We start from the raw sequence: 12,009 nt of genomic DNA, 5'->3' as shown, positions 1-12,009 counted from the left end.
GGTGGCAGGGCATTCACAGGAAGGGTTAGCACCAAAACAGGTCATTAGCGAACAATGTGGGGTTCTTCATTCTTCTCCTGGCCTCTCATTTTCCTAAGGGGAATGCCTCAGAAAACCCAGAGGGGGGGAGAAGGAATTTACAGTTCCCTTCCAAAAACCAGCCTTTGTTTGTTTGATTGCTTTTTTAAACGATTCGAGTAACTTGTGAATACATTTTCTGATGATTCCCACATCCTCCCAGCTGGAGAACGGTTCATGAACAGACTCCAAACTTTGTAAATGAGCTTGTTAGTCATAAGTCTTCAAACAGGCTTGATAAACAACTTTCAGCCTGCAGGATATTCATCAACCATTCTGTCTGCCTGGTCTCCTGATGCTAATTTATTATTTACAATGAGAGATCCCTCTCCTAAATCACAGGTGATTGTTTCTTTTAACTGATTAGCTGATGTTTTTTAAAGGAGAAACAACAAAAAACAAGTCGCAAACAAGCAATGAGTCACAAGCACTCATTTCTAAGCAGTTCCCCTAGCTTCCACGAGACTCATCAGCAGTTGTCCAAATGAAAGAAACTTTAAGTAAAGATCTTTTTGGCCAAACCTTCAAGACCAGGCTATAGCCAAGAAAAAGAGGGTGACCATCCCAACCAGCCACTGGGAATTCCAGTGCCTGCTGCCAAATGCTGCAGGGACCATCCTGCTGACTGACATGTGCCCCTCTTTGCATCTTTTGGGTTTGTGGAGAGCCCCAGCATCTCGAGATGCTCAGGAGATCTGTGTCCGCATGCAAAAATCTGCCACCGAAAACTGTTTCACCCCATGGATGGGTTCACACAGCAAACACAGCTTGTCCCGAGAGCATGGGGTGCACTCAGGTGCACCTGAGCAGAAGATGGGTTCCCTGCAGGAACAAACTTGCTGGAAGTTGCTGCAGTCCATGGAAGGAGATCTCCTCAATGCTAATGAGTTAAATAACACAGAAAGTAGTAGATTCCAGAGACGGAGGTGGATGAAATTGCAACTTGTTGGGGGCAATGCAGAGGGAGGAGAATCTTCCCAAATTGCTGCTAAAGCCACATATAACCCACAACCATCAGATTTCAAAGCCCCTAATTAGGGGCTGGGATCATACTCAGTTATATGAGTAGGAAAAGTGTGGCATGGCAAGGTGAACTCAGCCAAGTTATGGCAGCAAATACACAGGAAAAAAGACATCAAGACTCTGTGGTCAAGGCACTAAGGCATTTTTGAGCAATAAAAGACAGGCTGGGTCATCTTACTGGGCCATCTCTACTGACACTTGGAAGAAAAAAAAGCCTCACTGTTTCAATTTTGATTTTCAGTGTGAGACTTTTCTAGGCAGGCTGCTCCCAGCACCAGCAAATGCTGCACCCTACAAACCCTGTGCTGCAGAACTCCCAAGCAGAGTGGCCCCCCAGTGCCTGGGGAGCACATGGAGCAGACAAATGCCCTCCCCAGTGGGCTACCTTGTGTGTGTGTGTACGTAAAATCCAGACCTGTGTTTCCACGACCCCAGCCCTGATCCACGGAGAGGCACAGGCTCCCATCAGCATTCAGAGTGAAGGCAGCAGGATGCAGAGCTTGGCCCTGGATTGGTCTCAAAAGCTTTTTTTCTCTCTCTCACTGCAAAATCAGCAATACATTTGCTCTGACAACCTCAAGCACCCAAGACTAGACAGGCTGTACTACCATCTCGTGTCTAGAAACACCCTCCTCAGTGCTAAAACACACTCAGGAAGAGGCGCAGACTTGTCACCAGCTGTCTCCAGCACTGTCAGCATGGGACTCATCCATCCCAAGCAAGACCTCAGTGATGGATTCACAAACCTCTGCTCCCTACCTTCCATCCAGGGTGAAATGCAACGCTGTGCAGCACACAGAAGGATAATGGGCATGAAGTGTAACTGGTGTTTCAAGCCAGAGGGTGGGGAGAGTGCTGTAAAGCTTCATGGGAAACCAGCCCAGACTTCACCGGGAGAGGAGCTGCCTGGAGACCCACTGGCGAGGGCAACCCTTTCTGCAGCACCAGGCCCAGAGCATTAACACTCTGTTTGCACTGTTACGGCTCAGGCACTTTTCCCCATTAAAATTCAATCCATCCCTGCAGAGCCAAGACTCCACTGAGCTGCAAGTGGGTTTTTTTGTTGGGTTTTTTTTTGGTTTTGGGTTTTTTTTTTTTGTTTTTCCAAATGTGGGTCATATTAGTGACGCTTCAAAAAAAAAAAGACAGTTTCCACAGCACTGAAAAGGTCTTCATGGCTTCACCAGCACATTGGCTGCAGCTCAGCCCAACTCACCTGCCACTTGTTCGGCAACCACAAGCACAACAAAACCAAGAGCAAATAGCAGACTACTAAAGGTCCCCGTGGGTTCAAAACCTACCCAAGATTGACCAGTCCAGTATCTGCAGTGGCTACAAGAGAGGGCTGGGTGCTACTTGGGTGCTGCCTTCTGTAGCCACCCACTCTGCTCCAGCACCCCCTGGCACCCTGCTTTGTTTCCAGTGCCCCTAGGACTGCTGGTCCCCTTCAGAGCTGATGCCACCTTATTTCTCCAGGCCTGTCCACTCAGTGGCTACTGCTGGCAATTTTATTTGGTCCCTAGATGCACAGGGCCATGGTTAATTTTGGTTTTACTCTGGTTAAGGAGGCCACATGAGAAGTTCATCCCCTGGTGGGCTCAGAGCAGGAAGCAACATCCCCAGGCTCCTGATGAATTCCAGCTCTCAGTGCAAAAGCAGTTCTGCTGCCTGAGCAGCTCATCAAGACGTGGAGATGGTCCTAGCCAGATACTGAGTGGCTCTTTGGATGTTTGCCCTGCCCAGCAGTCTTGCTGACTGGCTGGAGTTTCTCCTGTAGGAAAATTTCTCTAGCCAGAAATGGAGGAAAATCTGGGTGGAATAAGAACTGGATGCTGCAATAGGATGTAGTGACTTGTTAACAGCACAGTTGGCTCCCTTCACCTCTCTTCTACCCTTCCCTTCCAGGAACACAAGGCACCAGGAGGTCCTGGACTGCCACTCCAAGGCAAAACGGTCACTTCACATGGGCACAACAAATTCAGACTGTCTGGGACAGTACTTTAAACACTGGCATAACCTTTTTTCAGCCTCTGGAGGCAAGAGAGGAACCCAGAAAGCTATAGAAGCTGAAAGAGATGCTCACTGGCCTCTCTTCCCAGCTTTGGCCTTCACAGACTCATCCTTGGAGATGCCGAGCTTTCCATTGCAGGAGGAGGCCCTCAGTTTCAGTACCACTGCTCCCTTCCCAACCAGCATCCTCCAGAAGTTCTTATTTGGAAGAAGCTTCTCTCAAAAATCACACCAGCAGACAGACAGCGCACCTCTGCTGAACTCCCATCCCCACCTCACACCATCTTCCAGGGCTACATTGTAGAGACAGCTGGGTCCCGCAGAAAGAGCACAGGAAGAGAAGTGGCAGGTTAGATCCGTACTGCACATGTACAGATCAACGAGTGAGTGACAAATGTGAGCAGGGCCAGCAAATCTAGGAGTAAGAAGTGTGGGACTGCCCTGGAGGACCCTTGGACCCTCACTGTAAGAGAGCTGCAGTCACAACACATGGTGACAAAGGACAAATCCCTACAGACCCATGTCATGGGGCTGGTGGCACACAGGTCTACACATGTGTGATCTTCCACTGACACAGTCTGTAACACAGAGTCTCCATAGCGACTCTCCAGTGGATAGTAAAAGGCTCAGTTTATGCTGCATCTCCCCCCTGGAGGGGAGGTACTGCTGGGTCCTTCTCCAAACGCCCTGGGACTGCCCTAAAGCCTCCTGGGATCCCCCACCCCTTTGCGTTGTCATCTGTCACCAGAGCAGCCAGTGGGCTCAGAAGTTGTTTCCCACAAACAGCTTTTCTTGGGGGAAACAGACTAAAAACCCATGCTCTGTCCTCCACCACCCAAGCACAGGTTGAAACCTTCCTGTGTCCTGAGCGTAAAGTGGTGGGGAGAGTTCAAATCAAGTCGGATCAGAGCCTTGGACAACAGCTCCTCCAGCCAGGCTGTGATGATTCTTATTCCGCATCTCCACAATCCGCCCCGAAATCCAAACCTCCTTTAGGAAAGGCAAGTAGGGTGGGGAACCAGCAGTGCAGTGATTCATCCTCCCCAGAAACACAGGCCCAAGTCTGGAATATTGTGACACTTGATAAATACTCGTGATGTACTTCGTTACGCAACGGAGGCCCAGCAGGAGCACAGCTCCCTCAGGGCTACTTAATATGGGTTTCAAAAACAATTAAATATATCATAAACAACTTGCAACCAGGAATAAACACCTTAAATCCCATCAACCCATTCTGGTGATGTCAAAAACCATGGGAGCAAACTCAAAGTTGCCAAGGAAAGAAAAAATCCTCGAAGGAATTATGACCCTATAATTCTGTGTCTGCCTTGTTAAACGCTCAGCCCTTCCAGCCCCTCCTGCTCATACTCTGCTCATGCTCTTGCTCGCTCTTTCCAGGCTTGTTAACATCATATATTTTGATGCACATTGCACCTCTGCCGAAAGGCAAAAGAATCATGCCCCCAAATGCAGACAGCAAAACTGTTTCATGCCGGCAAAGAAATATTCCACTGACCTAAAAAAATGCTTTTTTGCATGACTGGAGGCTGCTGGTCAAGTCTTTAAACACCAATATTCATTAACTGGCACACATATAAGCAGTCCATTGAATTGCATGCAAAGACTCGTGTGAGTAAGGATTGCCCAAATTAAACCTGAGATAATATTTTCCCATGCGATCACTGCTTTATACATCATCAAAAAGACGGAAAATAGACTGGCTAGTAGTGGAAACTCAGGGCAGATGACAGAAAGCTGATGTTCATTAAAAGTGTTCTGCAGTTCAGACCAAACCTTTAAGTTTTATGAGAGATTTCAAAATCTAATTTTCATGGAAATGTTTTCATTACATTAAGAGGGGAAAAAAAAGAAAAAGAGCAAAAACCTTCAGTGAAATCTTTTTCAAATTATAAAGTTGGAAGCTTTGTGTGGATGGATTGAAAACACGAATACCATCAGCAAATTATGAGACCATGAGAACCAGGAAGCAAAACTGATTATGATCAAAAAAATGAAATTCACAAACAAATAAAAGTCTAGTTTCACCCGTCAAAAGGCGGGCAGCATGGCCAGCACTCGCAAACTGAGTCAGCTCACTCTTTCAAATTCACGTGGCTCTTTTTTCTTTGTTAATTTGTACATTGTCCATTTTTATTTGCTTTTTGGTGCCTTTATTTAATTTTTTTAAGACTTCAGGTTTATAACAGAGTCACGTTTCCATCTTTAGTCTGCATCCAAAAGCTCTAGAAATTTATGTGAAAAACCCAAAGTGTTTTTCAACTTCAAACTGTAGGATTCAGGGATGTAAGAAAAATATCCAGCACACTGAGATACCTGCTGGAATAACCACGCACCAGCCAGCCTGAAAGTGTAATTAAATGGATACGCCCAAAGAACGTCGATGGAAAGAAGTTAAACTAACTTCTAACAACTGGTCTGTGTTGTTTATCTGTTATTTAACCTTTATTCTAGTGAACACCATCCACTCTTCCTGCAAGAGGCCTCCAGGATACACGCAGTACAACTGGCACGCACAAGACAAATCAAGCTGTTGTATTTTTCACACAGGTATCAGAAGCAACAAGCGCTTCAAAAATAATACGCATCTGATCCGCAATTTTTGCACATCAGCTGCTGGAAGAGGAGGACTGGTTCTGGAAAGTCTTCCTTGGCAGCACCTTGTAAAGATGCTCACCACTGCTGGCGGGATTAAAGACACCAGTTTCCCTCGCACATGCCAGGGTAACCAGTGGACACCAGCAGCTCTTTGTCCATCAGCTATGCAGCACAAGAGAAGAAGAAAACAGCAGCTAGATTTAATCAATTTACCCCGCATTTTTTTCCCCTCTTTCTATTCTTTGTACATGCCCGGTCTACAATCTCAGCACCTTCTGGGAATACGGGCTGTGTTTTAGTAACAAAAGAGCCGCTTAGTACCTCAAGATAAAGCAGAGGCTTGCAAAGAAAACCCTGCAGTTGTCCCTGGTGCTTCCTCTCACGTTCACCACTCAGCAGCCCACCGAATTGCTTTTCACGTTTGGATGCAGTGGCAGAGGTTTTCCACCTCTTTTTAAGGCAGTCAATTTTTTTTTTTGCGAAGGGTGGGGAAGCACAGCACCACAGACAAACTCAAGATCAGCAAAAAAAAAAAAGAGAAACAATTCAATATTTACACACATCCTTTTACTCCTGCAGCAGCCCCACTTGTTCTGATTTAAAAGAGGCAATTAAAGCACAAAGAACAGCCCTGCGGGAGCACACCAAAGGTTCCTCATCCGAGGATCCTGTCTCAGACTGCCAGCAGTGACAGAGTCAGAGGGTACTTGCCCAGGGAGCAATGGAGCCGTCTCAGCCTCAGCTCATCCTTCCCGTCTCCCGGACTCACGGCTCCCTGAGCCAGACGCTGCTGCCGTGAAGAGCCATCCTCAGTCCTCCCGGAATTTGTCTTGTCCTTTCTTGAAATAATTTCTATTTCTGATCTCTGCAAAATCCTTTGGTAACAAGATCCATCACCCAACAACATGTCAGCTGAAAAACCCCTTTTTCTCGTGCTCCCAACCCGCTGACCGAGAAGAGGGACCTGAAGCCAGCTCAGATGCTCTGCTTGACCCAGCCTGAGCAAAGAAACTCACCTCCTCCTGGCCAGGTTTCTGCTTCCTTGGGAAGCAGTGGCAGTGCCGAGGGGCCACAATTCCCACTGAGACAGAAGTAGTCTTGGGGTCTGCTGCACCCCAGCTTTAATTGCAAATGAGCCCTGAGAGCCCAACATAATCTGCCAGCCTGGGAGAGAAGCACAGCCCCCAAATTGCCATCGCTTTTATACTGAAGATAAATTAACGGACAGTAATAACTCCAATACGCAGAACTTGTGCACATACTGGATCGAAGTGGGGTTTATTCACTCCTCAAGAAAGAAATGAGAGTATAACAATTTTTCTTTTGCTGCTCATGCTTTCGCCACAACATTTTACATGCCATCAACAGTGAGACTCAAAACAAACAAACCAAAAAAGGGGAGGTCAAAAATGTCATCTTAAACATTAAAAAAAACAAAAAACCAAAAAATCAAAAACAAACAACCAAACCAAGAGCTAGTAGCTTACCAGCTCTGGAATTGGAGAATTAACCTGCTCAGAGCCACGAGTTTTGGAAACTCATAGGCCACCAGCAGGTTTCTGTCACTCCCAAAGAGCACAGGAGCAATAAGAGCCAATTGCCTTTGCTGTGAAGCTCAGGGCATCCCCTCTGCTGAGCTGGGACCCACATTTTCATCCTGCTTTTAGCCAGAGTTAGTGAAAGCCCTACTGCCAAAGCAAGAGTTGGTTGCATCTTAACAAGTGGTTTCACCATGAAGAGAAACTCGGGTTGCAGTGTCATCATGGCTAAGCAGCAGAGACAGGGAGGTTACTGTGAACCCTATCAGCTTTTAGGGTATGGTTTTCAGAGCTACAGTTTGAACTAAAGTCAATGAGAGTGACAGCCTCGCAGCATGACTTAGAAAATCGGCTCCTTAGTAGGCTGACAGTTGTCCCAGAGATGTTTTGTTTTTTAATAAGACAAAACGTTTCCTCCTGAACCTTTTTGAAATGAACTAGTGGTGAAATAGTTCTTTCAATCTCAAATGTCCAAATAAAACCTTTTGTCATTTATGTGTCAAACTTTTTCCCTGAATTTTGGATTGCACAAATAGTCTCAATAATTTGACTTTTCACTTCAGTTTGGGAGAGAAACCAGTGAGAGACTAGCTGAACTTCTCCTGGGTTGGGAGAACATTTTTAGTGTTCTTCAGACATTCTGCAATTTCTCCAATTGCTTTTACCTTCTCTCCCTTAGTAACATGGAGAATAACCAAGCCCTGGCGGTTTCACTGAACCACCAAGAAAAGCTCATACCTCTGCAGCATAGTCCTTTTACTGCCTGGGCTGCAAAACACTTTGCAAAACACATGCAATAGGTGGGGAAACTGAGGCACAGAGATGCACAGGTTCTACTAAATACATCAGTGGAAAAGCCAGAAAGCCCAGGTGACAGCTCTGCCCAATAATAGAGAGAATGAGAATTAATCCCTGGTGTTAATTTTTTTGCTTACTATAGAATACTTTTTAAACTTTCGAATTCGTTGCAACAGCACCGAAACTTTTACAGCATTCAGAAAACTTCTGAATTGTTTGAAGCTTCAGTTTGGTCCCTGCTTGGCAATGCTGGTGGGGAATCACACCCTCGGACTGGGATTTCTGGTCCTTTTAGTGCTCTAAGAGCAGGGTGGGTATTGGGAAAACAGCCCCGCTTTTCCAGGCTGACCGAGGCAGCTCTGGAGAGCTCAGCACTCCGCAAGAGGCAGCACCTGGAGTAAATAGGGTCCAAATAAGATAAACAAAACCGAGGCGGGGGGGGGAGGAATCGAACGAAAAAAAAAAATAGTTGTGTACGTAATTTGTTGGTTAGTATCTCGGCGACCCTCCGGCTGCAGTGTTGTGACACGCGGAGCTGAACCAGGGTAAGCAGCGATCAGTACGTTGCCCGCTAAAATATACACCTTCACGGCCGGAAAAAAAAAAAAAACCACAACATTTTTCCGGGTCCTGGGAAGGGCTATTTTTCATAGCCATCTCCCAGCGGCGGTGGCTCCGCCAGCCGCGCCCCAGGCCGGTTCTCCGCTCGCTGCTTCCCCACCGCGCTCCCGCAATAAACGCGCCCGGGGATGATGCTTCCCCGCCCGGAGAAAATATGCATTGCCGGGGTAAAACTCGGGGATCCCACGGACGATGGTGCAAGGAGCGACTGATTTTCGGAAAGCTACCCCCTTCCCTTGCCCGGTTTCCTTCGGGATACCGAGAAAGCCACGTCGGATCCGCGGGGAAAAGAAGGTCGGAGGCCGCTCCCGGCAGAAAAAAAAAAAAATTTAAAATCCCGAAAAGCAAACGAAACTTGGAACTGCCGAAAACTTAACGAAAATTGCATTTCGGCAATTGCAATTTTCGTTCGCTTTTCATCGGCTGCCGCAGGATAGACCCCCGTCCCGGGATGGGGGGCTACCGTGTCCACAGCCGTGGGCCCTGCCCGCCCCACGGCGAGGACGGGCACAGCCAGCCCGTAGCCACAACGAAAATCACGGCCAGTCCCTGCACCCGGGAATATATATACACACACACACACATATATATATATACACAAAACAGAAGGAGGGTAAGGGGGGGCCCTGCACACCCACCTCACCCCTCTCCGCCGCGGCTCTCCTTTTCCGACACCCCTGCCCTTGGAAAATAACAAGCGGTGTTTGGAAAATAACAAGCAGTGCTTGGAAAATGCCGCGCAACCTGGCGCCCGTCCTCGCCACCCTCAAGCCGCGAGGCTGTTCTTTTACGGCTACTTGTGCGCCCAAACGAGGACCCGATAAGACGGGAGGTTCAGGGGCAGGTCTGCGCCCTGCCCTGCCCGCCGGGGCTACAAAGGGATCAGGCCCGCCCCAGGAGAAGCGGGGCTCGACAGCTGCACTTTGCAGTCGCGCATGCACTCTCGGGCTCTTTGCGAGACGAGGTACTCCGGGCAGGTCGTCGGACAATCGTCCGGTCACCATCCAGAGCCTCAAGCAGCTTCCCGGTGTCCCGCACACCACGGCGCTGGTCCCAGCTCCGACGGGCCGGAGGGACAGGCGGATAGATAGAGAGCGACTCTGCCGCCCGCCGCGCCTCGCCCCGTCCAGCCAATTCCCGTGCTCAGCCCCCACAACATGGGATGGAAAAGTGGGCTCAGCCTTTGGGCTCGATCCTGCCCGCTCAGGGTCCCAAGGCGGCTCTCCTCCGAGTCCCTCGAAAGAAGACGGAGCAGCGCGGTGCTGGACCCGATGAGCGCGGCGCGGTGGCAACGGGCAGCTCGGCGCTCTGCTTTTCCCGGGAGGCAGCTGGAGGAAAACAAACGTTTCCGCACGCCGCCGAGTGCCGGCTCCGCCGAGGGCTGGGGGAACGCGGGCTCCCCGGACCGGCTCGGGGAGAAAGGTGAGCTGGCCCAGGGACCGGCAACGGCGACTCCTCCGGCCGCTCCCCCGCGGGAGCCCCCTCGGGACCGGCATCGGCTGCCACCGCCGCGGCTTCCCCGGCAGCGCAGCGCACGTGGAGCGGCCGCAGCGGCCCCTCGCCCCGGGGAAGGACGGCAGAAGGGGTGTCCCCACACTTACTGTCTTGCTGCGGGGTGTCGCTGCCGCTGGTCAGCCCGGGGGACTCCAACAAGCTCCGGCCTGGCTCTCCGCTGCCCTCGTCCGCCTGGGCGGCCACCATGTCGCCCGCCTCCTCCAGGTCCAGCAGGTGACTCACGGAGAAGTTCTTCTTGGCTTGTAAATTGTCCAGGCCAGCGGGGCCGTCGAGGCGGGCGGGCAGCAGGGCCTGCCTCTCCATGGCGTGGGCATAGCCAGACGCCATGGTACCGAGCGGGGCTTTTCTGCCCTCGCCCCTCCCGGGCGCTAACCGCCCCCACTGCCCCCCAGCCGCCGGCCCTTCTCGGAGGGATACGCAAGGACCGAACGGGGGAAACGGAACGGGACCCGACGACGGCGGGTGGGGAAGCCCTAAGGGGAGCGAGCAGGACCGGGCTTAAAACATGCCGGAGGGGAGAGGCGGCGCGGCCGGCTCGGGGCGCCGGGGCGGCGGCGCGGGGAGCTGCCGCTGGCCGGGAGGCGCAGGGTGGCTGTGGGGCTGCTGGGGCGGGTGCGCCCCGTCCCTCCGCCTCCGCTGCCGGCGGTTCCCCTCCCTCCGCCCCTGCGCTGCCCTCCCCTCCCCTCCGCCCCACACTTCAAACGGCGGAGGCGGCTCCGCGGCGCTCCGGCCGCGCCGGGCACCCGGGGGAGGGCGGCCCGCGGGGCCCCGCCGGGACGCGGCACCAGCGCGGTCCCCCCGGGACGGGGTTGGGCAGCGCTGGCCCCGTCGCGCTCGTTAACTCCTCGTGGGAGGTGTTTGGGGGAACCCCCGATTAGAGGGTGAGAGGGGCGCAAAGGGTGTGCGGAGAGTACCCCCCTCTTGTCACTCAGAGCTGCACCTGGAGGGGAGGGTGGACACTGCCCCGCGGTAGGATTCCAGGGCAAAGGAGTAGGGAAGAAATAGTGAAACTGAGAAACGCAGATGAAAAGGTGAGAAAGAGAAATGGAAAAGAAAGTGTGGACAAGGAGAGAAAAAAGGAAGAGGAAAAATAGTAAAAGAGGAAGAAAAAGAGCAACAGAGAACTAAGAGAAAACAAACCAAAAGGAGACTAGGAAAAAAAAAAAAAAAAAACAAAACAGCGAAGAGAGAAAGACAGGAGGAAGATGACACAGTGCTAGCTCTGCAGGCCAGTAAGCAAATAGGTCCCAGTAGTTTGGCCTGGCCCTGCTGGCCCCTGTGACCAAGGACAGGTAGAGGTGCAGGGGGTATCCCCAGGCCCTCACTCACTGCAGAAGGTCCCCAAGGACAGCAGGGCTGGCAGCAAGGGCCGGGGTCCTGCCAGCCAGGAAAGGCTGCTGTGTCCCGGTGGCTGGAGCCTGGGCTCCAAGCTGCCACAGCCAGCCCAGAATTTCCATCCCCCCTGATCTGGGGAAAGAACATTTGATGCCATCAAAGGGCTCCAGATTGAAAACAGATGTGCTTCACCGAGCCTCTCCATGCATTTAATTAAGGCACAGGCATGGAGGAGACATTTTCATCATTAGTTTGCTTTCAGCTCCCCCCCTCTGGTCCCAGTTTACCCTTTGCAGTCTCAAAGACCCAAATGAGCGTGTCAGGGCTGTGGGGGCTCTGCTGTCCCTGGCCTGGGGGCCAGCAAAGCTGGTGGGTACAGGCTGGAAAGGCCAGGAAAAGCACTGAGACAAGGCTGCGCCTGTGGACAGAAATGCATGGTGTACATAGACACAAAATGCTGCATGTGCATGTACGT

At 51.1% G+C, this 12,009-nt stretch overlaps 1 protein-coding gene across 1 annotated transcript in view; it reads right to left on the bottom strand.

Moving 5' to 3' along the window:
• PRRX1 (paired related homeobox 1) overlaps positions 1 to 10,796 on the bottom strand; it is a 42,121-nt gene extending 31,325 nt beyond the window's left edge. Inside the window, exon 1 of the mRNA XM_065842189.2 lies at positions 10,286 to 10,796. Within this exon, the coding sequence (XP_065698261.1) occupies positions 10,286 to 10,526 (241 nt within the window). The 5' untranslated portion in view covers positions 10,527 to 10,796. The remainder of the gene's footprint in view (positions 1 to 10,285) is intronic.
• Positions 10,797 to 12,009: the final 1,213 nt, after the last annotated feature.

This window comes from Patagioenas fasciata, chromosome 6, assembly GCF_037038585.1.
Source record: "Patagioenas fasciata isolate bPatFas1 chromosome 6, bPatFas1.hap1, whole genome shotgun sequence".
NCBI classification, from domain to species: domain Eukaryota; kingdom Metazoa; phylum Chordata; class Aves; order Columbiformes; family Columbidae; genus Patagioenas; species Patagioenas fasciata.
This window is presented reverse-complemented; position numbering and strand designations above follow the sequence as displayed.